This window comes from Psammomys obesus, unplaced genomic scaffold, assembly GCF_907164565.1.
Source record: "Psammomys obesus unplaced genomic scaffold, mPsaObe1.curated_primary_1811, whole genome shotgun sequence".
NCBI lineage: Eukaryota > Metazoa > Chordata > Mammalia > Rodentia > Muridae > Psammomys > Psammomys obesus.
Window position 1 is genome coordinate 857,621 of NW_026596079.1, and position 27,926 is coordinate 885,546.

Genomic DNA, 27,926 nt, shown 5'->3' on the forward strand with positions numbered 1-27,926 from the left:
CTCAGGACTTAGCTTAGCCAGAAGGAAAGGTGGTATTAATACACTGTCACCCACTGAGGTGTAAGTGGCTTTATTGGGCAGTAAATGGGGCACCACAGTCTGTCCGGCAGCAGAGTCCTCGAGGCGGGACAAGCTGTGTATTGCGTGCGGGAGTGCAATCAGCCTCAGGCAAACTTCACCAGGCGGCCCAGTGTCTCAGCGGCTTTCTCCCGTACCCCAGGCACTGGGTCCTTCAGGAGGAGCTGCAAGGCTGTGGGCAGAGGAACAGGCCAGTTGTGCACATGCCTGGGCCTGTGCGTGGGGCCGCCCACTGCCTTCCTAACAGACAGGCCTCTGCTGGGAGGGCTCGGGAGCCAACGGAAAGATAGTTTTTCCTTTTTTAGTGTTTTTTAAGCTCTTTTGGAACAGTTAAGAAGTTTCCGTGAATTACTAGAGACGATGAGGTCACCAGTGACAGGGGAAAAAAAAATCCTGAAATCCAGGAAAATCACTTAGTCCCTGCGGGTGCCCACGGGGTCAGCAGAGCCCCAGCAGAGATGGGAAGGTTGGGATGGGGTAGAGGGCCATGTGTCCTGCATTTGGGGGTATGCTCACCTGCAATGAGCTGTTCCAGGTCCACCTGTGGCTTTTGTTCAGGCTCTGCGTGCAGCACCAGGAACCCTGAAGCGGATGGGCTGGGCTGTGTGGTGTACATACGGGAGGAGTGACAGGGTAAGGGAAGGGCCTGCTTACCTGTGAACATGGGGGCAGCAGCTCTGACGTCATCCCAGCTGCTCTTGAAGTAGAACAGGTTGGTGCTCACTAGGCGGCCCAGCAAGTCAGGGAAGTGATGCATCTGTAGAATACTAGGATCAGGGGGTCAGGGTCCTCAGCCCACCCCAGACAGGGTCTCCCTCAAGCACTCTTCTCACCAGGTGCTTGCACGTGGAGTTGAGGAATTCCCCGTAGTGCACACTGCGGCCCTCCTGAAGGTACTTGTAGAAGGCAGCTGCCAGCTCAGCACACTCCAGGTGGGGGACACACATGCACAGGGCAAACTTGCAGGCCTATGACATAATGGGGCGCTAAGCCCAAGGTCCTCCCAGGCCTGAAGGACATCATGCTGAGCCCGGCACCCTTTCCTCTAAGCCCGATGGTCACTCACACTGGCCACTGGAGCCTGAGGGTCCCGCAGATGCAGCAGGAGTGGCACCAGTCCACCCACGACTTGCTCCAGAAAGACATCCTCACAGTCCCCATGACAGGCTTTGTTGAGGTGCCCAAAAAGGCGGATGGATGCTGTTCTGAACTCCACTTTTTCCTGGCAGGGGTCAGCCATGTCACCATCAGCCCCCCTTTCAGGGCAGGCCTGTGGTGTACTCTGAACCTCTGCTTTTGTGCTACAGACTTGAAAGGGGGTTGGGGGCAGGTGTGCAATAGTGGGTACAGGAGGCCAACACAGACGACCTGATCACTGGGGTTGGGGACCCAGGCCCAGCCAAGCAGGGCGGTGTACACACACAGCTTCACACTCCGCACTCTCACAGGGTTATGTCCGACATCAGTTACAGGACCCGGCTGAGGGGGAAGATAGGTCTTCGGGTGTTGTACAGCTTACACTGTCAAAGAAGGGCCGGATGCGGATGGCTGTGTGCAGCAGCACCAAGCGTAAGTCCCACGGCTCCACTAGCTCTAGCAGCCGTGCAAGGCCCACCATAGCTTCCAAGGCCACTAGACTGTGTGGCTCATCCCCATCGTCCAGTCCACTGACCATAGCTGTCATGAGCTGGGGGCCGTGAGCTCGCACCTAGGAGACCAGTGTATTCAGCTGACCCACCCTACAGGCTAATGCCTCCCGCAAGCAGTGGTAAGCTAAAGAAGCTTCCCCCCACCACCCCTTGTACTCAGCCATGTCTCCTGGCCTCCTGGGGGCTGGCCCACCTTCTCAGGTGAACCAGAGGCGATGTTGGCCAGACCTCGGAGCACCAAACGCCGTACACTGGCACTTGAGTCCTTCAGCCGGGCTGTCAGGTTGTCCAGCAGTGGTTCCAGGAGCATCAGGTCATTGATCACGTTACTGCTGAGTAGCTGGAGGCCAAGAGCTGCTCTGACCATTTGTGCCAGTGGACCCTCGCCAGCCTAGGCCCAGACACTGTAGCCTACAGGAGGTTTCCTGAAAGGGGGAAGCTGAGGGCCTGCTCCTACCCTGGCTATAGGGGCTCTGACCTGACTTGGGGCCTAGCTCTGGCTGGCTCCAGGAAGGGTTCTACCAGGGCTAAGCAAGGCTCTGGCAAGGGCTAGGGGAGGCCAACCATCTTCTCATTCCAAAACACAAGGCTTATGATTCTATCCCCTCCCCAAGGTCCTACCTCAGCCAGGAAGGCTGTAGAAGTGACCCTCTGTATCTCGTACACGCTGCTCTGTGTGCTCACGAGTGCCTTCATCACCAGAGGAAGTCGAGGGCCTGCATGCTTTGCCATAGCACTAAGGAAGGAGGCCCCAAAAGGCAGGAGGTCGCCAGCCTGGATGTTGGCAAACCACTACCCAGACCAGCTCCTACGTTGACCCAGTGGGCACTTTACCTCCTACTCCATATGGCTAGAATCCAGGCATTGTAACCTGGGCCCTCTAGGGGCTTCTCAGGCATTCTCCCACCCATCTACCCTCCTCCAGCCCACAGGACACCCCTTCTCTCTGCCTCTTGACAGGTGTGTCCCACAACCTCAAATGTCCCCTGGACAGTATGTGGCTTGCTTACCTGGCCAGCTGGGCAACTCCATCTTCATGCCCTGCTGAGGTCCTAAGCAACTCCCAGCCTCCCTCCAGTTCAACACTCTGCAACACATCTTGACTGCCACCTCGGAGCAGCAAGGCCTGAAGGGCATCCACGGCAGAGCTGTTTGTGTAAACTGGGTGTTATTTGATGGCTCATCTGCCATGGGGTACCCTTTCTTGCGCTCTTCTGCCTTGTTCCCTTCTACCAGGACCAGCGAGTGCTGGCAAGTCATTTGGGAGTGTAGCTCGCTTGCATGCACATTCAGGAAAGGCTGCCCATGGTTTCCCAGCCCTATCCTTGCCAGGACCATCATCCTTCAAGGAGCAGGCTCAGAGAAGCCTGTGAGTGCTCATCAGAATTGATAATGGACTCAAGGAAAGACCTGGAGGGGAGTTAGCTAGATTGGCCTTTACCAGTCTTTAGGATAGTATACAGAACCATTAAGCTACACACAAAGGCCACAAATTTAGCCTCTAAAGCTCTTAAGATACCTGTCAACCTCTGAGCCTGGACCTAGATATAACCTGTGTTTATCTTGAGGATCCAGAGGCCTCTGGAAGGACCCTGCCCAACTCAGCAAGGCTGAATAGATCCTTGTGAGACGGAGCCTAGTGACTCACCCCACTGTTTCCCCAAGTTCCTGTGGCAAGCACCTGACTCCAGTTTCTTGAAGGAAGACTAATGTGTTGCTTCCTAGGCTTAGTTAGAATGTGGCCCCTGCTAAGATATGCCCTCCCCCATTCCATGGAGAAGTTGAACAAACTGTTAAACCAATGTGGCTTATCAAAATGGGTAACACCACTTGCAAGAAATGTGTGGCTTCCGGTACCATAGCCCTGCCGCGTTCTCATCACGTCCCACCGTGTCCTGTATGTTACAGTGTCCTGGAATGTGGATACTGAGGGGGTAAGGATAACACAACTCAAGACCCACTAAGAGTGATGTTTCATCTACTGAGTGGTGGTTCAGGTTATGGCTACAGTGAGAGCCTCTAACTGCAGTGGCTGCTTTCTACCTGGATTGGGGAGGAAAGGCCATGTCTACCAAGCGGTACAGTGGGGTGGGAGGGAAGGTGGGGTCCAGCTCATGCAGAGCCCATCTAGGCAGAGAGCAGGCTGCACTGGCCTGCATGCTGTGTGGGACCTTAGCTGATCTCATCCAGTGGAGGGCATGATGGACAGGGCTGCATGATAGTATTTAGAATCCAGTGAAAATAATGTGGGACGTCTGGGCACTCATACAGGACAGCAGGCAGTTCTAGTCTTAGGAACTGGACCCTGCACAGGGCTGGAGAGCTGCAGCCTGGAGGGATGGGTAGGTGTGGCGTGTCTTCACCGCCCCATGAGCATTTTTAGGTGATATGCTATTAACCAACAGTCCCTGATGCACATCCATAGGTCCCTCCCGTCTGGGCTAATTCCCCCAAGAAAAGAGCTGGAAGGCAACTCCCAGGAATTCTGTGCTCCAGGGAAAGGCACAGTTTCTACATTGATTGATCACAGGCCGAGAAAGTGGCACAACAGCTGCTGTGGTGACTGGATAGATGCCAACAGCATACCTTAGTATGGGCAGGGCCAACCACAGGCCATAAGAGGACTGAGCATGGTCCTCACCTAGAGGACCATGAAGAGCCACTGGTGGCCACAGTATGAGTGGACCAGGGTCTATATAGCCCAAGGAGAGAACTTGTGCTCATAGTTATTTTCAGCTCACTGCAACATCTCTGAATGGAAGCCTATACTTGGCTTAGGGGATATATGAGCAATTGAGATACCTCTGGAACCTATCTGCATAGAACATTGAAGGATGCTGTTTGCAGAGCATTGGGTCATGGTTGGTGCCCCCTGTCAGTTATGCTCTGCAAAGAGCTCAGTCCAGAGGCCTTCACAGGTAGACGAGCTGGCTTCTAGCATGGCAGGCCCAGGTCTGCTCTGTCTTGTTCACACTTCACTCTATCAGTGCAGAGCAAAGCTGGCACCAGCTTCTGCTGGAATTTATGCGCAGTCAGTAGTGAGTCAAACTGAGGCTGTCCAACCCCAAGTATCCCTGGCTGAGGTGTACAGCCAGCCAGATGATCTGGACAGGAAGGAGCTAGGGCAGTCAGGGGATGGGGGAATGGTGGCTTCATCCTGTGTTTAGATGACACTGCTATGCCTCTGTTGAAGGTCTCAACTTCTGCTTAAATTGTGTTCCAGGGTGCTGCATGAAGCAAGGCCAGCACCAGCAGGCAGGAGTCAGTTACCACAGCCTACCAGGGTTCCCTAATATAAGCAAGTACCCTGCCTCAATTGTCCTAATGAGTCAGGACTCGGCAAAGACAGTAAGAACTCAGCCCTGGATAGCAAGAGACCCAGGGCATGTTAGCAACTCCTGCCCTGAGCTGTGAACACTTGTTAAGGCCACTGTGCTCAGCCCAACCAAAACAAAACACAGGGCACCAGTCACTTGAGTGCTCCATAGCCCCAGGCAGCATAGCCACATGGTACCTCACTACCCCGGCCTGGAACTACCTGCAGAGGTGAGAAGAACCCCAGGAAATGTTCAGACCTGGAAACTCACTGAAACATTCAACAGTGTCACAAATGACCACCCGAACCTGCACCAGGGAGAGATGTTGGTTCACGTAAGCAAGGTCGCTCCCTTCAGGCCTACCGCTCTTCAGACAAGGTTGTTTATGTCTTCAGGGTTAGGCAGCTGGCATCCTGTCCTCGCTGCCTTCAGCAGTGTACACCACACAAACACACTACCTGTGTTTCCAAGTAAGCACGGGGTGGCAGGTGAGGACCCCATTACCTGCAGGGGTCCCGGTTCTTGGCTGCTCTGGCGGGGCTGGTGCTCCGCCGCTCCTTGCCCTGCAGGCTCCGGGGCAGTTGGACACCCACAGTACAGCTGACTCGCAGCAGCAGTGCTACGAACAGCTGAGGGTAGAGCTCCAGGACCACGGTTCCAGATGATGGGGCCGACAGGACCTCATACAGTGCACAGGTGGCCTGGGGAGGAGCCACCAGAGGGTCACAGCTCGCTCTGTACCCCTACTCCACGACTCAGAGGGGTCCAAGCCTTAGCACAAACCCGTATATACATTTGAAGTTTTGTGTCCCTAGGGAGAGGGACCCAAGAAGCCAGAGTGAAATAGGACCCTGTGTAGCTCAGTCCTTTGGGCATTAGGCAGGACAGAGTAACAGTGTGGCCTTCATGGGGACAAACTTCAGACCATCTGTTCTTAGTTCCTTAGAAAGGAGAGGAAATTCTCACAGCTGCTTTATTGCTTAAAGTGTGGCTGGGCTGGGTTTATTTTTTTTCCACAGGATAAAATGTGAAGTGGGCTCCCTTGGGAGCTAACACCTGCTGGTCTTTATGAGCCCCAGCACAGCTGCCAGGTGCCTTTGGGGTACCCAGGCCTCATGTGGGGGCAGGGGCAGCATGTCAAGTAGCCCCTGAGTCCCTACTCACCGCAAGGGGAAGCAGTGTAGCTACTCTGTCGGCGGTGCTGCCCAGAAGGAAGGCCCGGCTCTCCTTGAATGGGACATCTCTGCTCATCTTCTCCAGGAGCAGCCCTAAGACCTGAGTGGCAAGGCTGGGCTCCACAGCCAGTGCCCGCCACAGGGCACAGGTGTGACTGGAACAGGAAGGGAAAGCATCTTGAGCCACTGCCAGCTGCACACCCTGCCACCGCTGCCTGTGCCAGAGTCCCCCAATTCCACAAGGCTCAGACACGCCAGACCAGATCTCGCTGGGAGAGAAATGGTGTCCTGATGTCAGAGTTGAACTTGCGCAGCCCTCTGACCCCAGGGTCTGAAAACAGCTGGCAGTAGAGGGCAGAGAGAAGACTGCTGGCCTGTACACAGAGGACCTAAGGCGGGAAGCGTAAGGTCTCTAAAGATTAGGCTTCCCCAGAGGGAGCGTCCACCCCGGGCCCCAGGGAGAGGACCAAGGACACAAGGAAGAGGCATGAGGAGATTGCTCAGGCATTACAGGTGGCAGGATGGCCCATTTATCTAATGGTGGTGCTCACAACACCGGGAAGCAGTTGTGCCCATGTATTTGCAAAAATGTAGGACAAACTTCAGAATGCCTATTGGAAGTTAGAAATTACAAATAGCAACTCTTAAGAGAAATGAAGACTGCAAAATGGCTGAGGAAGGAAGGGACCTTGCCACCAAGCCCCACGGTCTGAGGTCAATCCCTGGGACTCACACGTAAAAAGGAGGGAACCAGCTTCCAAAACTAGTCCAGTGTTCTCATTTCTGTGGCATGTACAGACACACAAAAATAAATGTAAAAAATGAAATTACGAGAACCAAAGGGACTGTAGAAATAAGGCACACATCACACTTGTTGGCCATACTGGTGCCAGCTCAGATACAGCAGATGAGAGAAACAGTGAGTTGGGGGATGGGATAGGGAGTAGAGACAGGCATGTTGATGCATGCCTTTAACCCCAGTATCCAGGAGGCAGAGACCTAAGGGTTTTTTTGTTTTGTTTTGTTTTTCTATGTAGTCTTGGCTGTCCTGGACTCGCTTTGTAGACCACCAGGCTGGCCTCGAACTCACATTGATCCACCTGCTTCTGCCTCCCAGAGTGCTGGGATTACAGGCATGCACCACCACGCCCAGCCACATCTCTAAGTTTTAGGCCAGCCAGAGTTGCACAGTGGGATCCTGGAGAGAGGGGGTGGGGTGGGGGAGTCTGAAACTACCTACGATTCAACAGAGAGAAAGCAAAGGACATTCGTTCACTCAGAAGACAGAATGAGCGAGGCAGACAGTAAAGTAGCTCAGAAATACAGAACAGAGAAACGTGGGGGGAAAAGGTTGAGGTTTTGTCAGCTATTGGTGAGACCAAGTGTAGAGGTTTATGCCTGTCATCCCAGCACCCAAAAAGTGGAGGCAAGAGGGTCAAGAATTCAAGGCAGCCTCACCTATATAACAAACTTGAGGTCAACCTGTCTCGAGACAAGATGAGGCTGCACAACACTACAGATTCAGAAGCCCAGAAGACTAAGACACCAGCAAAATGCAGAGCTTCCAGACCAGGGGAAAAGCTGCATCTTACAGAGACAGTGAGGTAGTCACATGTAGGTCCCTCCATAGCAACCAACAGAAGCCAGAAAATGTGACATTATTTCATGGATACCACTGGAAACATTCTCCAGATTGCAAGACCGAGCACCAGAGAGTTTGTAAGAAAGGCAGAGTACCTTGCCATGGCAAAGCCAGCTCCCGTGCTGGTGAGAATGCACACCGGTACTTAACTAAGTACCTTGGTGCCAGACTCAGTTCCTCTGATGGCTGGCTGCACACCACCCATACCCAAGGCAGAGCCAGAAGTTCTTGAGATGGTCAGAGCACAAACAGTTCAGACCCTGTGGACCTCACAATCTTTGCTGCCATGCTCTGTATTTATGGGTGAGCACGGTGGTGGCTACAAATCTGCATCTCCTATCACCCTTATATGTCAGGAAGTAGTCATGACCTTTCCAAACCATTTATAAGCATGAAGCCCCGTCTCGGCTCACAGGCTTGGCACAATTCAGTGACCTGCCCCACTCCGACACGCAAGTGACAGGCTCCTTAAGCCCTACTCTGCAAAAGACTGCTAAAATATCCCCTGGGAATGGATACTGTAGATAAGACATAGCCATACTATACAGCAGTAAGAGCAAGCAAGCTACGTCATTGTATCTCAAGAGCAACATACTAAGTGAGTAAGTCAGAAGGGAAAGCTCAGCATCAGGCAAAGTCCCCCTAAGAACAGCAGCAGGACACTGGTGGCAGACTGGGGACTCAGCTGAAGAGCAGATGGGACCTGGAGGCTGGATAGCTCTTCTGCCTTTGTCTAAGTAGTGTCTGAAGTCTGAACGCACAGAGAACCCTGCAGGAGCACCAGGACTTGCGGGCCCTCTTGTGCACACCCATGTCTCAGTGGGAAGCGAGATGACTGCTTGGGGAATATGTGAGGAAGGTCACCTAAAGGAGGACTCCACACATGAGCAACAAACGAGGGACCAGAGAGATGGCTCTGCAGTGAAGAATGCTTGCTGCTCTTCCAGAGTTCAGATCCCAACACCCATTTGTGATGGCTCACAATCACCTGTAACTCTATAGGATACCACCCCCTATTCTGTCCTCTAAGGCCGCCACTCTCTCTCTCTCTCTCTCTCTCTCTCACACACAGAAGAGAGACAAAGACAGGAGAGATGCAGACAGACATATACAAAGTCACTCACTCCCAATTCACAGCCTCCAAGCTGGGTAAGAGCTGGTAGTGATACACAGACCTTGTGTCCTAACAGCAGGGACAGCACCAGCACAGGGAGGGACCACACCATCGGGCTCAGTAGCCTTAAGGATAACCTCTACCCTCAACCAAGACCACAAAAACAAACAGACAGACAAAAAAGATGAGACCAAACAAGCCCATACCCTCAGGACAGGGCAGGAGGGGGAAAAGAAAGGCCGGCAAGAAGAAAAGGAGGACTGTCTTTGGTGAGGTGGTGGGAGATGATTTGGGGAGATGGAAAGATACGGGGTAAACACAAGGGTTCCTAAGCTCCTCAAAGGGGCCCATAGTGCTCATGGTGGGGCTCTGCTCCCAGGTGATGAGTACTACAGTGAATCACCAAATCACAGCAGCCAGGCAGTCTAGGAGCCTGAGAGGAGAGTAAGGACGTGGCCACCAAGCACAGCTATAGGAAGCCTGGCTTAGCAGGAATGTCCAAGATGGGTCTTAATCAGGATCCTAAAACATCTAGAGAAGGACAGAAGGTTGCCTTGGGTACCTAAGAGGTAGGCCCTTTTTCAAACCTTTTTCTATGTGATTATCTTTTCAGGTCCATGGGGACTCACGCAGAAAATTTAGTGTGCAGAAGGAGGGGAGAGGTGCTGAAGGAGCACACAGTTGCCATGCAGGAAAAACTCCCAAAGTTGGAGTATGGCTTCCATCAAATAAGCTTAGGTGCCGAGTACCTGTCAAAGGGCAGGGGGCTCCCCAGGAGACTGGATACCACAGCCTCGCAGTGCTGAGATGCTAGGAGGTACACGCTGTGCTGGGCAGCTGGTAGGATGTGTTCCTCCTGGGTATCCCGCAGCTTGGCTCGCAACATACTCACAATCTCAGGTACCTGCAGACACGACATGCTCAAGTGGGATGTTGCAGTCAGGCTTTGGAGCTGGGCACATGCCCACATTAGGCACGACAGGAAAGAGGACACAGTTATTTCTAATAAGTTCCACTAGCCCAGGCTATGAGAAGGAAAGTCTGTAGAAATCCAGAGCTCTTGACTGCAGGCCAAGGCCTTTCTTATGGAAGAAAGGTCTAAGGTAATCCCCCCATGGGTGTGAGCAGCTAAGAAGAAGTACCTAGATTCCACACGAGAAGAGACAAGTAGGCTCTGGCCCAGGGGTAGAGTATTTACCAGTATATAGGAGACTACCCTGAAGTAGATTCCACAGCACGACAGAGGCGGGAGGGGGCAGACGTACATCTACTTGGGGACTTTCAGAGCAGGCGTTTAAAAGGGGCAAAAGGGGCCCCTTGAGCTCCCACAGTGTTCCTGTAACTCAGCCACTATCTGCTAAAGGACCCATATGAGAAATCAGGCTAGGAGACATAGAGAGAGGACAAAACGGGAGCCATAGATCCGTGAGTAACACTACGCTAGAGGGTGACCTGGGGAGGGGCCTGAAGTAATGCCTCCCTGAGCTTGTGGGTGCCTTGCTGCTGCACAAAGCAGGTAACACAAACACTGGAGAACACGGACAAGTGAGTAGAAAAGCTCTGGCCACCAGGAACACCCTTTAGAATGACGTAGATGTTGTGGGTAGATATACAGCCTCAATTACTCTCCAAAATGTAGCCTACCTCTAGGCAGTCTTGCACAGCTTATGGATCTCCCCCATGCTCTAGGTTTGGAGCCCACCCCCACATCACATACAGCCAAAGCTGCATGTAGAGCTTACAGAAGCAAAGGCCATCTTGCCCTTGAGAATAGCAGACCCGGTGACCAGGGCTAGTCATTTTTTTCCTCCTGCTTGGCAAGTGAACCACTACATAGAACCAGAAAGTTCTTCAGCAATGACAAGATAAAAGATTCTGGGCCCAATGGGAACTGCCAAGGCTTCACCATCTCCTTGGAGGAAGGGTACGGGGGGCTGAAAGTCAGTGTAGAGTCCACAGGGCAGTTCCTTTGGAGAATTACAGGGTTCAGGGGTGTGAGCACAACCCTAGAGTCATTGGGTGACCTTGGGTACAGGAAGTGGATCCCCCATGGTCCACTCACAGGGTAGCCTCCTCTTAGCCACCCTCTCATCTATGTCCTGACCTAGCTGTGACCTCACCAGGCCTGTGGCATCTGGACACTGGCAAGTGAAAGCTTCTTCCACGCTTCTGGATTCTAGGAAATTTGTTCTTTGTGGAGAAGTTCTGTTTGTTGGGATCATTTTAGGACTGAGCCATACTCCCAGCTCCTCTCTGAAGATGTGACAAGAGTTACTGAGTCTCTAGGAGATTTATTTTTAGCACTGGTCCTTGTCCCTGGCCTACTCAGGGTAGTAATTTCTGTAAAGCACTTTTCTACCAACTATGACAGCAGTGACTAGGTGTGGTGCCCTTGCAGTGGGGGCAGCTTTCTAATCATTTTGGCTTAGAAGCCTACCTTCACTTGTAAAATTCTGCACAGAACCCCACTTCCTGTCACCTAGGCAGGCTCTGTCTGGTCTCTGGACAAGAGACTACACCTGTACCTTTGCCTACCTCTGGGTTGCCCCCTCCCCCAGCACCAGGGGGTACTCCTGCCCTATCAATCAGCTTCATCTGTTCACAATAGCTTCATGAAGGTATGGCCCACTGTGGTGGTTCTAGCACACTGATGGTTATGCAAACGAGCACACATCCAATTTCAGAAATTTCAATACCCCCAAGGAGCCCTGTCCTCATGAGCCCACCTCTTCCCCAGTCCCTCAAACCTCAAATCTATTTTATTTGCTGTGACTCTGCCTGTTTTGAACATTTCACATAAATGGTCCACAGAGTGTACAGCGCTTCCTTTTTTCTAGCTTTCACTGGGTACAATGTTTCTCAAGGTTCATCTACACTGCAGATGTCATAGAACTTCATTCCTCCATATGGTAAAATATTCCATTGTATGGATGGATCACACTTTCTTTTTTCATCCACAAACTGGCAGAATTTGAATGCTGCTGCTATGAACACTTGCGTGTCGCTTTCTGTGTGTACCCTGGCGTGTTCTAGAGGTGGAGGACAAGGCCACATGTAGCCCCATTCTGACTTTCTGAGCACACTGCAGACCGTTTTCCCATGGTAGCTTCTCTCTGTCACCCAGCCACTTCCCTGTATATTCCCTTTTGGCCACAGAAGACCCTCCTCCCATTCCTGACACAGGTGCTGAAGACCTATCTTCCCGCCCTGCCTCACATGAGCTTTACAGTGTGCTTCACACATGATCATGACATGTTCAGTGGGACCTCAGTCCAGCTGCATGCCATTGCTGGAATCAAATGCCTCAGTGTTATGCCGCAAGTCCAACAGCATGCTGTCTGTAAGACGCTCCTGTTGGAGTCTCTCAGGTAGAGAGGTTTCCCATGACCCTAATGGGCCAATGAGGCAGATAAGCCCAGTGACAAGAAGCCTGAGAATCCAGGTGCAGACCAAAGTCAAAAGTACTGGCTGCGCTCAGTGGTTCAGGACCATGCAAGTACACCTGGCTCTATGACCAAAAGGGAGCCCCCAAACCACAGAGCTCTAGGAAAGAAATGGGGCAAAGGCTTCGTAACAGTGGATCTGGCAGCCAGGCACGGTGGTTCAAGACCTTAATCCCAGCACTGTCGAGCAGAAGCAGGTAGATCTTAAGGCCAGCCTGGTCTACAGAGAGTTCCAGGACATCCAAGGCTACACAGAAAACTCGTGTTGAAAAAAACCAACCAACCAAACAAACAAACAAACAAAAACAAAAAACAAAACGAAGAAACAATGGATCTGACAATGATTTCTTGGGTATGACACCAAAAGCACAGGCAATAAAGGAGATAAGCAAGATGACATCAACCTCAACCCCAAAACTTTTGCATACCAAAGGATAAACTGACGTAAGAAGTTCCTACAGAATACACACACTTGAAAATCATGTACATGGTAAGGAATAGTATCCAGGATGTATAAAGAACTATAAGGTAACAACCCTACTGGAAATCTCTGAGAGCTGGCAAGATGGCTCAGCAGTTGAAGGTACTTGCCTGACGACCTCAGTTTTATCCCCAGAATACCCATAAGGATGGAAGCAAGGAACGGACACAAGTTGTCTCTCATACGCTAATAATAAAGTCTAAACATCAACAACTGGCTTGAACAGACATTTTCCAAAGGCAGCACACAAATGGCCAATATATATATGCAAAGATGCTTAGCTTCATCAACCACCAGAGAAACAGAAATCAGAATCACAATGACTGGGCTGGAAAAATGGCTTAGTGTTTAAGAGTGTTTACTGCTGTTAGAGAGGGCCTGGGTTTGGTTTCTAGTGCCCACACCAGGCAGCTCTAGCTCTGGGGGGATCCAATGCCTCTGGCCTCGGCAGGCACCTGCACTCATATGTGCACACATGGACACATACACATGCCCATATGGAACTGAGAACAAAACATGATGTGGGCTGGTGTGATGGCACTTGCTGTCAAGGCTGAAGCCTGGAATTGGATGCCCCCAGCTCTTAGGCTATAGCATGGTTACTCATAAGGTCCCCTGCTCCCAAATAATTAAATACACACACACACACACACACACACACACACACACACACACACACACACACAAGCACTATAAGAGCTTCTTGCTCTTCCAAAGGACCCAGAAATTAGTTCTCAGCACACAACTTTGGGTGGCTTACAACCACCTGGAACTACTGCACCAGAAAACCCAACCCTCTTCTGGCCTCCACAGGCACACACACATGTGGTGCACAAATAAAAATAAATCAGTGTTAGAGAATTAAGCTCTATTTTCTATTTGTATGTGTATGCATGCTTTGCATACATGTGTGTCTGCACCACATGTGTGTCTGATGTCCACAGAGTGGAAGAGGGCATTGGAGTCCCTGGAACTGAAGTTCGGGATGGCTGTGTCCATGTGTGTCCTGGGAATCTGAACTCAGGTCCTCTGGAAGAACAGCCAGTGCTCTTAACAGCTGAGTCATCTCTCCAGCTGTAAGTAAAGATATTTTTTTAATCCTTAAAGTTTAGCTCTGTGTGGTGGCGAACGCCTTTAATCCCAGCACTGGGGGAGGCAGATACAGGCATGTCTCTGTAAGTTTGAGGCCAGCCTGGTCTATACAGTGAGTCCAGGACAGGCAAGGCTACACAGAGAAACCCTGTTTCAAAAAACACAAAAACAAAAACAAAAAAAGGAAAAAACAAATCCTTAAATTTTTTTCAGATTGCTCATACACCTAAAAAGTAAAAAACAAGGACTTAAGATATCTGTACCTCTGTGTTCATCCAAGAAGTAGAAATAACCCAAATGTCCACCACGGGATGACAGCTATACATGGACTGTACATGAACTAGCCACATATACCTGGTGGCCACCAGTTCCTGCCTGATTCTTCCTCTCCATCTGCACAGCCAGGACAGCCACTGATGTCTGACCCAGGGAGCTCTGTGGGCCCAAGCGGCACACTGTGCCCTCCTCTCTCCAGGATCGCACCAGGCAGTACCTCCACAACCTCAGCCTCTCAGGCACCTAGCCAATGGCACACAGATACTATCCCTGTCTGGAGGGCACGGCACCTGAAGCTCCTTGGTCTGAGGGCCGTTCTGTTGGACACTCCTTTCTTTTTCATTGGTTACTTCCTGCCTCAGGTATACTCACTAGCAGAACCACCAGAGTACTCATGGTGTTCCCAGACATCAGTAAGAAAAGCACAGACAACCCAACATGGAACTGGGTAAAAGGCTATTGTCTTCACAAAAGAAGTCACCAAATTATTCCTCCGCCACAAGAAAGTGCAAATTAAATCCTAACATGGAATATCACAAGCCCATCACAAAAAGACCGAAAATGGAGCTATGTGAAAACCACCACTGTCCAGGTAGATCCCAAGCAGGATGTACCCTCAGAAGGCTGTTACAGACAAGCACAGACTATGGCCAAGTGCTCTGTGATGGCAGATGAACCAGTTGATAGCCATAAGGAGCAAACTGGGCTAGCACAGGATGCATGAGTGGTCTCACTTTGACACCATTTGCAGGACACTCGTGTGAGGAGATGGCGGTGGCCTAAGGTGTCACCTGAGGTCAGGGAAGACTTGGAAGCTGGCAGGTGACTCTGCCTGTGGATGTAAACAGATTCTCCACTTCCTCTTTTGGGCACTTCAATACAGACTTCAAAATCCCCTCTGGCAAATGAGTTGAGTCCACACCTTCCTGGACTCTAAATCTACCCTGAAGCCTAACGGACCCAGAGGGGACACCCTTCCCTCTCACTGTACACCAAATTTCCAGTCACAGGTGCTTCCAACACATATTTGGAAACACCTTCCAGGAGACGAGTGTGGGCTGCAGCCCTCTAGGCTCTGTGAACAGGCTGTACAGAGCAGGCAGTCCCGTGCAAGAACTTGGAATGTCTGTGAGAGATCCTGAAGTCCCATGCCTGGGAATCTCCCTGGGACCTAGGTGAGCCAGTGCACCCACGTCCTCCCTGTAATAGGGTCAGGAGCTCAGTAGGTGTCAGCTCAGTGTTACTACTCATTGCATTTGGGGCCGGGGCAGGGGGCGGGGGGAACATCATATAGCTCAGGCTGGTCTCAAACTACCTAGATAGCCGAAGCCAGCCTTGAACCCCTAATCTTCCTTGTTTCCACCTTTACAGTGCTGGGATCACAGGTGTGTACCATCATGCTTGGCTGCCTCTCTCCTCAGCTCCAAGACACAAGTGATCTCCCTGCTTCAGTCTCCCAAATGGCTAGGGAGACTTTAAGAACAGAAGGTATAAACCATGCCAGGTTTTCACTTGCCTTCTTCCCCTTAAATTCTTTTTTTTCCCCTTGAGGCAGGGTTTCTCTGTGTAACCCTGGCAGTCCTGGAACTCACTCTGTAGACCAGGCTGGCCTTGAGCTCACAGAGATCTGCCTGCCTCTGCATCCTGAGTGCTGGAATTAAAGGCACTCGCCACCACTGCCTGGCTTAAATTATTACTTTTAAAAATGTATTTAATTTAATTTAATTTAATTTAATTTTATGTGCATTAGTGTGGAGGTGTCAGATTCCTCGGAACTGGTGTTACAGACAGTTGTGAGATGCCATGTTGGTGCTGGGAATTGAACCCGTGTCCTTTGGAAGACCAGAGAGTACTCTTAACCCCTGAGCCATCTCTCCAGCTTCCTGGCTTAATTTCTTAATAGAGTTGCTTTTATCAAGTTCTAAGTGGTCTTCAAAAAATTGAAAAGGCTTTGTTCAAATCAGACCCAGAAGAGATGCAGGCAGAGCTATGGTAGTCAAACAGGCAGCACCAAAGCAGGATTTAGGGTACCCAGCCCTGGCCTTGCCCTGGGCCTCACCCTAGTCTCTTAAACATGCTCCACTCCCACCTTTTCCAGCAGCACGTTGCCCCGCTCCTTCAATAGGCAGTTGATCATAACTGTGGCTGCACGGGAGCAATTCTTGTCTGGGTCTCCCAGGCTGTCAAACATGGTGAGCAAGAGGCTGATGAGCTGATCTGATGGGAGGCGCTTGGCAATAACCTAGAAGGGTGATGCCAGGAGCTGTTTGGTCTGTCCTTGGAGCCTTGCTGATCCTCATCCTACACATCTAGCTGGTGGTTCAGGCTGGCTATGGCACCCGGGGAGAACAGTAAACAGGGCATGAAAGGGACATCCTGGCCTAGTGCTGCACTGCCTCAGCCAGCTAGAATTAAAGACAGGGCCCATGCTTGACCATGCCTGTGGCTCTGAGCAGTTGTCAACTCTGGGTAGGAAACTTACATACACACCAGCACCATGTCCTCCAACTCTAGGAACCTGCCTCCTCCCTCAGTAAGGAAGCTGGGAGCAGGCAGCAGGCATCTACAGAGCCAGCTGGATGTCAGAGTATTCAGATGATCCCTCTCGGGCACTCCCTAAGATCCTACCAGGAAGCACATCTTGGTCCTGCCCAGACTGTGGTGTTCTGAGGCAAGTAGGTATGAGAGATAATGGCAGTGTTTGCCAAGTGGGGGCCTAGACACCATTTCCTGGGATGAAACCTGCTCATAGGCACCCGCTAGGGCCTACTGAACAAGAGGTACCAAGTCCTTCCTTGGAAGTCCCTAAGCCCCAGACTCTGCAGCCCCTCCTTTTTGTTGCTGGGGTCTCATAAGTACCTGGGCTATGCCGTGGCAAGTGTGGAAAAGGATGGTGGGGTCAGGGTGCACAAGGCCTTCTTTCAGGGTGAGGAGCCGCTCAACCACATCATCACGATGGTCTCGGGAGAAGCCTGAGGGCAGGAGTTGACTGAGGCCTTCCCGGTGATCTCAGTCTGACACCGACCTGATTTCTGCCTCCACAGTCCCCACATCCCCAGCTCACCCTCATAGCCCAGCTGCAAGTACAGCAGGGAGTAGACACAGCCCACAGCTTCCTGGCGGCTTGTAGTCCATGTGTCAGCACAGCGTGGAGCAAAGAGACCGACAAGAAGACCCAGGTTGTGGAAGGGTACCAACGTCTGGGGGGAGAAGGAAGGGGACTGGGCTGTAACATTCTGAGGGAGAGTCAAGTACAGCCTACATAGGTAGGACCCAGAGGGGTGCTTTGTGGCCTGGACCCTCCCTGTGGCTGATGGCCCCAGCAAACTTTTTCTCCCTCACATAAGTCCACCTGACCCCTAAGCATAAGGAGTGGGAGCTTCTCCTTGGACTGTAGAGAAGGCACAAGGACTCTGCTGACTCAGCCACCACCCTTGGAATGACTCTCCTCAGATGGTAACTGTGGAGAGGGGAAGGAGACACGCTGCTGCTTTACCCTGAATGGGGGCCTGTCCATCTCTCACGTTCTGCCTGCCTTATATACTGAGCCCCTCCTTCCTCCGAGCTGCCTTGCCTCCTGCCTGCCAGAGGCTGCAGGCAAACCCCCCACCTTGCCCCCAGGACACACACCACACCTCTCCTGACCCCCTCAGCTGTGCCCAGAACAAAGCAGGCCTAGCTGCCCCCGAAAACTCCACATCCCAGAAGTCGCCAGACAGGAAAGGGGAATTTCAGGTCAGCAGGGAAAGGTTAAGGCAGGATGCAGGACCTGGGAACAGGTGGCTGCTGTTCCCAGTATGGTTAGAGTCATGTCAGCATGAATATGTTGACAAACTCCAGTCAGAGCATGGTTGTGTATACACATAACCATACACACTAGAACAAAAACATGGCTGTCATGAGAAAATGCCCACGGTGATTCCAACAGATGACAACAAGATGTTTATAAAAATCCACTATCTGTTCCTGATTTAAAAAAAAAAGTTCTGATTAACACAGCCACTGCCAATCAAAACTAGGAAATACCTCAGCACATTCCTCCTGGGAGTGGCTGGTTCACCCTGATCTGATCTAATGCAGCCCTATCCATGCTAGGTCCTCTGTCCTTGTCAGAGAAAACTGTGAGGCAAGAGAGGAAAGCAGCAGAAGGTCAGGGAGCCTACAGGATGCTCTGGGACACAAGGAGCTCAGGAACTGATGAAAGGAGTGAGGTCTGGAGTCCAGTACTTACGCTGACATGCAAATGCTCCAGGAAGAACTGCAGCAGGCAGGCGCCCAAGACAAGTGCCCGTGCCCGCTCATGACCCCTCGAGGACTTGATCCATGGGCTCAGGTGCTGTACAAGAATGGGCTTGACATAGGTGCCTGCTGTGGAAGCAACCCAGAAGGCCAGAAGCCCAGAAGCCCACGTCCCAAGGACAAGCTCAGCATCCCTGCTGGGCCATGCTTTGGGGACTGCAGGGACCCAGGGCGGCTCCCACATTAGGCTCTGCGGCAGCTCACCCCTGCCCACTTAGGGTGGCTGAGAGTGACAGGCCTGTGAGGCCCTGGATGCCTAGACTAGGATGGGTGCTGCCCCTGCCCACTGTAACAATGGAAGGGCTGGGAAGAACAGCACAGCAGGGAGATGCCGTCTTGCTTGCCTCAAGTGGTGAGCAGACTGAAGTCAGGACTCACAAGCTCCATCCCAGCACTTGCAGTACTCAGGGAAATTCTGCAGAGGCACTCTCTGGCCAGAGTTGCCCAGGCAGAAGGAATGTGGTCAGATGCCCCTCCCCCAAAGAGACTATTAAACTATCTCTGTAGTACCTAACCACAGTGGGGGATGGCAGGAAAGGAGCCAAAACTCCATCACCCCCCGACAGCATACACCCATAGCACACCTCAACCATGATCTGCAGGCCCTGGGGGGTCATGTTCCGCCGCAGCAGGCTTGTCAACAAATCTTCAAGGGCGCACACTGTGTCCAGATACAGAGGCTGGAACGAGAGCCGGGCCGCCATCCTCATGCATGATCCCACTTCTCTCAGTGGCCATCTCACTGCTGCCTCCCCTCCTCCCACCCCGCATGGGCATGAATACCTCCTGGCAGACGCCATCTTCCCCCTCAGCCTCGGGTGGCAGGGCCATGACACTGTGTAAGCAGCTCTGGATCATGTCTGCTTGTACCTGCTCCTCCAGTGCGGGCTCCAAGTTGCTGAGCAGCAGGTTAAGGGCCCCAATAAATGATCCCATGACACGTTCTCCAGCCTGGCCCCCCAGAAACCACAGGGCCTACATGGATTTTACAGCTGCCAGCCGTTCTGTTCGGAGTGCTTCACATACATGATACAGTCCATGTACCTGCAGCCAGACCCACAGGCCCACTACGTGCACAAGCAGACAGGAAAGGATACACCAGGTATGTGCAGACAAGCATGGCTTTTTTCCGAATGGGTGTTCTCAGGCAGTCTGAGGGTTCTGCCCTGATGAATTCCTTGGGGAGGCAGCACACAGCTTGCCCTCAGAGGAGGCACTGACTTCCTCCCTGCTCACCCTGTCTCTCACACTAAGCAGGTGGCTGAGGCCTCTGAGGTGCCTTGCTCTGTCTGTACCCGCTCAGCCCTAGGATGCATCACTCCCCTCATCCTCCGGCCTCCCCAAGTCCCACCTCCACTGCCTGCTAGCAGCCAGGGCCCAGAACTCACCATCATCTGTGCCACCAACTCTGCTTTCCTTGAGAAGTGGAAGGAGCTGGCTTGCACGCTGCTGCACATGGCCTGGCTGACCATACACAGGCTCTGGACGAGGCACAGCTTCAGGGCCGGGTCCTGGGGGAACAGCTGGCTGCAGGAGCTTTGCACAGCTGCCCCCAGAACTGCCGTGTTCAGAGTAGCCACAAGGCTGAGCCTCCCAGCCTCAGAAGCTCAGAATGCTCTTTCTTGAACAGCCAGAGACTGTCCACTGTGATCATAAAGGCCTGCAGCGACCTCCTGGCTGAGAAGGAACTAAGGGTGGGGGTAGGGGTGGGAGGGTCCAGGGCCTGGGCCCACAGGGAACTGATATGTGGTATGAGAGCTTCATAGGAGGCATGAGGGAGGCCATTCCAAGCACACAGAATACCAGCCCTCCTACTCCTATGGGCCAGGAAACAAGAAGCTAAAAGAACCTCACCAATCCAGCCCCACTCCTCAGGAAGAGCCAACTGTCCCTCATAAGGGCCTGCCAGGTTAGTATCAGGGACATCACAGAGGAAGAATGTTAATGAGGCCAAGGGAACCTTTGGCCCTTTTCAATGGCTCTGGGCTTAACTAGCCCTCCCCTAGGTGCTCTCTGGGGACCAGAGAAAGGCAGCCCTCAAAGCATTGGGAACAGAGCCAAAGGAGCCCAAAGCTGTTGCTGGGCTATGAAGGACACAGCTATAGGTGGCCTACTAGCTGACTCTAAGGATATGGCCCAGGACCAATTACCCAGAGGCAGAGAAGCCTTGCTCTTCACTCAGCAGGAGCTTAGCTGCTACAGCTCCATGAAGTGCTGCTCCAAAGCAAGTGGACAGGAGAGTCTCAGAGCTGTACTCCAGGACACTCCCCTAAGACCAGCATGGTCAGGAAGCCCAGAGAGCTCTGGGTTTGGCTCTGCCCCAAAGCCCAGCCCAGAGGAGAGAGAGAGAGAGAGAGAGAAAGCACAGTTCACACACAGTTGCTATACACTATACCTTGGTCTCTACCTTTATTCCCAGAACCTAAACAACAAAGAGTGAAATACATTAAGATTCTGGCATTGTATAACTGGCCCACACAAACAGCTGCAACGCCCACCTTGGTATTGAAGCACTGAAACATGCTGCGGAGGATATCAGACTCTACTTTGGACAGCAACAGCTCACGAGGGGCCTGTGCAGCCACGTGCCCATAACACAGGATTAGAGAACTCTTCATTCTGTCTACTTCATGCTCACTACGATCCTGGGAGGCAGAGAAATAAGCAGGGTATCAGTTACTCAACCAACTGCTCTCCACAAGGCAGGCAGCCCTGCCTTGCGGTGTTTTTTTTTTTATACTCCTGGAATAGCCAGAGCCAGGCAGGAACTCCAGAGGCAGCACCCAGGGAGAGCAGAAAGGCAGCCCAGGTGCCCACACAAGCCCCCTGGGAACCAACCGGTTTCAGGAAAGGGCCGAGGCAGTGAGACCAAGAAGAAAAGGAGCAGTGGAAAGAAAAGTTGGAGGCCTAACAACCAGAAGATGGCAGGGCTGTGGCTGCAGAACAGCCTTCTGTCCTAGTAGCTGTAGAAAAGGAGGGCCAGCCTAGTCTACACATCAAGTTCTAGGCCATCCAAGGCTACCTAGTGAGGCCTCTGTCTCAAGATAGAGGGGCCTGGAGTGGTTTAGAGCACTTGTTTTTGCAGAGGACCTGGGTTCAATTCCCAGTATCCACATGGTGGCTCCCAACTCTCCATAATTCCAGGTCTAGGGTATCCTATGTTCTCTTCTGATCTCAGTGGGCACCAGGCATGCACATGGTACGTAGACATACAGGCAGACAAAACACTGATACATGTAAAAATGAAATGATTCTAAAAAGACTTTAAAAAGATAGAGATAGAGGAAGAAAAGAAGAGAAAGAGAAAGAAGAGGTGCATCTCTGCACATCTGGGCTATCCCTCAGGTTCCATGAGTAGAGCAGTCACTAGAGAGAGAGCAAAATGGTAAGTTGAGCATGATGGGAGATGCTTCAAATCCAAGCACTCAGAGCAAAGGACAGTGCAGACAGCCTGGCCATAAAGGAGGGTACAGCTTTCAGTTCCCTACCTGTTGTGCTTCAGATAGGAAATGTCCCCAAAGCTCAAGCATCCCCAGTGCTGCTGTGTTTTGAGGTGTAAGATTTAGAAATGCCCCTAAAGTTCACATGTCCCCAGAGTAGCAGTCTTCAGAAGCAGAAGCCTTTGGGAAGTGACTGTTTCATCAATGGATTAGCCCAATGATTCTCAACCTATGGGGCAAATGATCCTTTCACAGACTACCAGGAAACACAGATATTTACATTATGATTCATAACAGCAGTAAAATTGCAGTTATGAAGCAGCAATGAAAATAATTTTCTGGTTGGGGTCACCGCAACATGAGGAACTGTATTAAAGGGTTGCAGCATTAGGAAGGTTGAGAACCACTGAATTAATCCTTTGACAGATTTATAACGTCATGGGTTTAGAGGCAGGTGTTGTTACAAAGGCAGGCAAACTCTGCTTCTTGGCTCCTCTCATTACCCACAACTGGAGGCATGCCACCATCACCAGCTAGATTGGCTTCTGGGAGGCCCTCTGCTGGGAGGGGAGCCTGGGCCCAGAGGAGGGAATAAAGGGGGCAAAGTGGCTGCAGAGCAAGGGTTTTTGTTTGTTTGTTTTGTTTTGTTTGTTGGACTCTAAGAGTATTTGGCTCTAGCCTTGATCTTGAGAAAAGAGAGAGCAGGCACAGAGAAGCAGGGACCCACCCTACCACAGACATTGAAAAGCAGGGCAGTCAGAGACAGGGATCTACATACCCAGGCCGCCATTCTGGATAGTGACCTCCTTACCTTAAAAATGCTAAAAATGCTGATGGACTTCCTAAACACGTCTGACCTCACAAAGTCCTCCAACTGTGCTAGAGTGTCCTCAAGGTGGGCAATGGCACAAATCCCAAAACAGCAGGCAAGGCCCTGGGGAGGTGCACAGGTGTGCTCACACTTGGGCAGAGTGGCCCATCTGCCCACATGCTATGTGGGGAGGAACATACACACACACATACATACATGTGTACCGTGCACACATAAACCTAAAGGCCCACTGTATACATGGAACATATGTATAGAAGCAGGCAGTGAGCATATAGGTACATGTACCTATATGGATTAGCCCAATGATTCTCAACCTGTGGGGCAAATGACCCTTTCACAGACCACCAAGAAACACAGATGTTTACATTATGATTCAGAACAGCATAGTACACCTAGGTAGCTGTCTGAGAGATGGAGTATGACCAGTGCCTGACAGCCCTGGGTATTAGGGCTTCCTACCTCCTGCTCTGCCTCTTCTTGGTATCTGGCTGTCTCCAGCAGCTCTCGAAGGTGTTTTCTCACCACCTCCTTACTTGAAGCAGCACCCAAGGTGGTTCCTATGCACTTATACAGGAAATTCTGCAACGAAGGTAGAGGACACAGCTGCACCTGACTCCTGAGCGCACAGACGCCTGCACTATGATGGGCACTGCTAATGGAGGGCTGCATTCTCTCTCTCTTTCAGAAATATTTATTTATATTATAGATGTGTGTGCTCTATCTGTAGGTCACTTGCATGCCAGAAGAGAGCATCAGATCCCAGTATAGATGGTTGTGAGCCATCTGGAAGAACAGACAGTACTATTAAACACTGAGTCATCTCTCCAGTCCTTTTTGTTTGTTTTTTGAGACAGGGTTTCTCTGTGTAGCTCTGGTTGTCTTGGAACTAGTTCTATAGCCCAGGTTGGATTTGAGCTCAGAGATTTACCTACCTCTCAAGTATTAGGATTAAAGGTACCCCCTCAGGGGCTGGAGAGATGGCTCAGCAGTTAGAGACACTGACTGCTCTTCCAAAGGACTCAGGTTCAAATCCCAGGACCCACATGAAGCTCACAACTGTCTGTAACTCCAAGATCTAACACTCTCACATGGATGTACATGCAGGCAAAACACCAATGCACATAAAAATAAAAGTTAAAAAAAAAAAAAGGGCTCGGACCCTTGGAGATCTGTTTTTCAATCAGGACACAGGAAGGGTCCCCCATGAGGACAGAAGGGTGATCCCTGGGCTGGTCTGAGGAACAAATAACAGGCAGCAAGCCCCCCTCTCCCAGCTGTTAGCTGCAGTGAAGATGCTCTTGACCCTTCTTGCTTTTTCCTGGCTTGGCCAGGGCTGCCAGAGTCAGGAGACAAAGACACAGATAGGAAAGATCAAACACTCGAAGCACAGGAACTGAGGACTGGGGCTGAGAGATCCCTGACCCCAGCTGGCTTGTCTTGGGCACCTTCTCCTGTGGTGTCCCATTGTAAGAGGGTAGTTGCTTGCACATCTCCTGGCTCAGCTGGCAAATCCATGTGTTGTCAGATACCACGGCCAGGGTGTCTCGTAGAAACTGTGGATGAGAACGCTAGTGAGGGCTGGCTGTGGGAGGGCCTGAGGCCCGGGCTTGTCACATGATAACCTTGTGGTGACCCCTGTTGGGAAGTGATCTTTGAAGGTGGGTAGCATGCTAAAGCACAAATGGTTCTGAACTAGGATGGGGACAGTGGAAGGAGGGAAGATCATTTTCTGTGGCCAGGATGGTCCAAAGTGCCTCAGATTTGGTGCTGGCTGATAGATGGTATAAACCCCGACCTGGGAACCTAAGGTCAGCCACCATCCAGACTCCCAGACTCTCCTACTGATGAGCCCATTCCCTAGTTACACTACCAGATGAAGTCAGGTAACAAGTCCCTGGGAAGGCAAGATACACCAGTCCCACATTTGCTGCCCATCCCTCCATGCCCAGGCCCAGAATGTCCCAGAGCAGCACAGACAGGCCCTTGGCTTTCTGTCCCATCTCTCACCAATAGAAGCTTTTCTTCCCACTCCTTCAGTGACATGGTTTCCTCAGTGTGCTCTGAAATGACCAATAACTCCATTGGCAGGGTCATCCCAACATGCATCAGTGGACCCCAGTGCCCAGTACCACCTCATCTTTGGGAACTCCCAGGAGGAATCACACCATAGGCTGCACCACTTCCCACACATGACCAGGTAACATCACTTGAGCCATTCAGGCCCTTTCTTAGATTACAGCATAGATTATTTCTGCCAATTTACAAAACCCTGGTCTGTATCAGGTAGCCCTGATGACATACTGGGTACAAGTGGGGTCAGGGATGGCTAGCGGGCTCCTTCGCCTAACTGGCCTCACCATCCAGGTACTCTAGCAGCACAGGCATGGTTGTCTCCCACCGCTGGCCCAGCGAAGGGTGGATGTTCCAGTGTATAACCTTCAGGAGGCGCAAGGAGGCTGCCCCACGCCCATCTCCCAAGTAGGGATTAGAAGACACAACCTGAAGGAGGAGGGGGAAGAAGGGGTCTGCCTGAGCATGGAGCCACCTGTACCTCCCAGATGATGCAGGACATCTTTCTAGGCCACGGTGCCCGCCTGGAGTTTTCCTTCCCAGGAGTGAAGGAAAACCAGCAAATGCAAGGTGGGAGGCACCTCAATGAGAGAGTGGCAAGAGTCATATCCTGCCACAAGAACTGACAGGGACTCTGGACATAGCAGGCCCTCTCCTCTACAATAGAGTAACCACAGCCTGCTGGGACACGGTAATGGACCCTTTTCTTACCAGCAGTCTTGTGGTCATGGCGAAGGGAGATGGGAGGTTTGCTAGACAAGAAACATGGAAATAGTTACAAGGCAGGGGTAGGCGTGGGGAAAAGGATGGGGGTCATATGCAGAAACAGGCAGCTGGGGTGGGATATCATGCAAAGGCAGCAGTTGGGGGTGAGATCAGCAGCAGGGGCAGGAGCAGGGAGCTGAGGATAGATCAGGTGTAAGGGCACGGCACTGGGGTCAGGTGCAAGGTGGTTGGGCCTCCACACCATTCGAGTTGTACTGGTCGAGGAAATCATCTGCCCCTGCCTCCTGCCTCTTCAGGATTAAATGCACAAGGCTCCTGCAGAGTGGGGTGAGGGCTGCAGTGAAGCGCACTGGGGTGAGGAACTCGAGCAGGTAAGGCCAGAGAACCTGAGGGACAGAGGGCCATGGTCTGTGGACTGCAAGCAGGTAGGCACAGCTTCTAGGACAGTAGAGCTGACAGGGCCTGATCTCTACATCTCTACAAAAGCAGGGAAGCTTTAGAACGGCCCAAGATAAAACAGACAGTGTGTCCTGCCATTGTGAAGAGATCCTCTGAGCACTGCTCAGCCACTGTCCTCAGAAGGCCACACTCTCCACTCCACTGTTCACTTGTTACCCAGGTCAGGGACAGGGAGGGCAGGACATCTCAGGAAGGGGGAGCTCAGATAGCAGGAGTCAAAGACACACACTCACATTGTCCATCCTGTCCACTGTGGTGCTGACCAGGTAGAGGGTGCGGATACTGACTGCCCGCACACTATCTGCTGCCAGGTCCTCCCCATCAGGGCTAGGCTTCTCAGGCTGGGGGAGAGGCAAACAGGAGCATATGTGGATGGCGGACCACACACCAAGGTTAGCATGAGGAAGGAAAAGGCTGGCAGAAAAGGAACTATGGCAGACTCATCAAACCTGCCCCTGAGAGCATCTGTCGGCTGTCACAGGCAAGCACACTAAAGTCACTCAAGAAAAGCTGGTGAGATGGCTCAGTGAGTCACAGGACTTTCTGTGCTGTGACTGATGGTCTTGAGTTTGCTTCCCAGATCCAATGTCACAAAGAGAGACCAACTCCTAAACATTGTCCTCTAAGTTCTACATGTGGTCTGTGGCAGCGTGTGTATGCCTGTACCCACATACATACTTACCCCTCTCTCTGTCCTCTGTCTCTCTATTTCTGTCTCTGTCTCTCCCTTCCTTCCTCCTTTCCTCCCTACTCTGGCTCTAGTCTTGTTTCCTATAGGCTACTGACTCAAAAAAAAAAAAAAAAAAAAAAAACTTTGTTGGGCCAGCAAGATAGCTCAGCAAATAAAGGCACTTTCTGCCAAGTCTGATAACCTGAGTTGGATTCCCAGAGTGCACATGGTGGGAAGAGAGAACTGACTCCCACAAATTGTCCCCTGACCTCCAAACGGTTTTCCTATCCACACATATTTGTACACAAAATAAGTAAAGATTTTTCTTGGGTGTGGGGGGGGGGGTGTTAAGAGGTGGAAATGTAGGCTTTTTCTTTATTCTTTTCTCATTTAGTACATCCCGAATGCAGTTTCCCCTCCCCCCTCCTCTCCCATTCCCTACTCGATCCCCCATCCACCCACTCCTCTGTCTCTCTTCAGAAAAGAGCAGGCCTCCCTGGATATCAACCAAACATGGTTGTTTACAATTTTAACAACAGAAAATTTACAGTTCCTACCACAGGAGTCTATGCAACTTTCCCAATAGTAAAAGAAACCTTCAAATAGCAAGTTATTGGGACTAAAGACAAACAGAAGCCTTGGCCTTCTTCAGCGCAGGTCTGACAACCTACAAGCTATTGCGCCGATGAAGTGGTCAAAAGGAGGCTCCTAGGCTGGCAAAATGGCTCAGCAGGTAAAAGCACTTTCTGGGACCCATATGGTAGAAGAAGAAAAACACCTCCCTGACCTCCACAAATACAATAGCATATGCACCTACACACATCTATACACACACAGCAATAAAGAAAGTGTCAAAAAGAGATTAGGGGACAGAAAGATGGTTCAGTAATGAAGAGTGTATGCTGCTTTTACAGAAGACCTGAGTTTGGTTCCCACCACCAATGTTGAGCCATTCAAAACTGCCTGCAGCTCCAGATCCATGTGCTCCAACACACACACACACACACACACACACACACACACACACACACACACACTCCTGAAAAAAATTTTTTTAAAAAGAAAGAATTGACCTGTGAGGCCCACAACCTTGGCATGGCTTCCTCCAAAGGTGGGCTGTTATTATGACCTCTAGTCAGTGTTATGACCTTCAAGACAAATGC

The 27,926-nt window shown here is 51.4% G+C and overlaps 1 protein-coding gene across 5 annotated transcripts in view; it reads right to left on the minus strand.

Moving 5' to 3' along the window:
- Window positions 1-54: 54 nt before the first annotated feature.
- Window positions 55-27,926, minus strand: part of Mroh1 (maestro heat like repeat family member 1) — a 68,955-nt gene continuing 41,083 nt past the window's right edge. For 4 of the 5 annotated variants that reach the window (XM_055626626.1, XM_055626630.1, XM_055626625.1 and 1 more), the window contains 30 exons: window positions 26,327-26,434; window positions 25,876-26,020; window positions 25,620-25,660; window positions 25,196-25,337; window positions 24,846-24,898; window positions 24,284-24,391; window positions 23,298-23,417; window positions 22,818-22,940; window positions 21,065-21,211; window positions 20,962-20,988; window positions 19,955-20,077; window positions 19,664-19,743; window positions 19,350-19,464; window positions 19,151-19,246; window positions 18,499-18,603; window positions 17,332-17,467; window positions 17,127-17,239; window positions 16,357-16,509; window positions 9,725-9,879; window positions 6,209-6,374; window positions 5,549-5,745; window positions 2,738-2,875; window positions 2,349-2,463; window positions 1,921-2,067; window positions 1,598-1,786; window positions 1,145-1,300; window positions 912-1,046; window positions 733-835; window positions 595-660; window positions 55-250 (listed from right to left, as the gene is read on the minus strand). In XM_055626626.1, the coding sequence (XP_055482601.1) occupies window positions 165-250; window positions 595-660; window positions 733-835; window positions 912-1,046; window positions 1,145-1,300; window positions 1,598-1,786; window positions 1,921-2,067; window positions 2,349-2,463; window positions 2,738-2,875; window positions 5,549-5,745; window positions 6,209-6,374; window positions 9,725-9,879; window positions 16,357-16,509; window positions 17,127-17,239; window positions 17,332-17,467; window positions 18,499-18,603; window positions 19,151-19,246; window positions 19,350-19,464; window positions 19,664-19,743; window positions 19,955-20,077; window positions 20,962-20,988; window positions 21,065-21,211; window positions 22,818-22,940; window positions 23,298-23,417; window positions 24,284-24,391; window positions 24,846-24,898; window positions 25,196-25,337; window positions 25,620-25,660; window positions 25,876-26,020; window positions 26,327-26,434 (3,588 nt within the window). In that variant the 3' untranslated portion in view covers window positions 55-164. The remainder of the gene's footprint in view (window positions 251-594; window positions 661-732; window positions 836-911; window positions 1,047-1,144; window positions 1,301-1,597; window positions 1,787-1,920; window positions 2,068-2,348; window positions 2,464-2,737; window positions 2,876-5,548; window positions 5,746-6,208; window positions 6,375-9,724; window positions 9,880-16,356; window positions 16,510-17,126; window positions 17,240-17,331; window positions 17,468-18,498; window positions 18,604-19,150; window positions 19,247-19,349; window positions 19,465-19,663; window positions 19,744-19,954; window positions 20,078-20,961; window positions 20,989-21,064; window positions 21,212-22,817; window positions 22,941-23,297; window positions 23,418-24,283; window positions 24,392-24,845; window positions 24,899-25,195; window positions 25,338-25,619; window positions 25,661-25,875; window positions 26,021-26,326; window positions 26,435-27,926) is intronic. The other variant, XM_055626628.1, reaches the window with a different exon arrangement.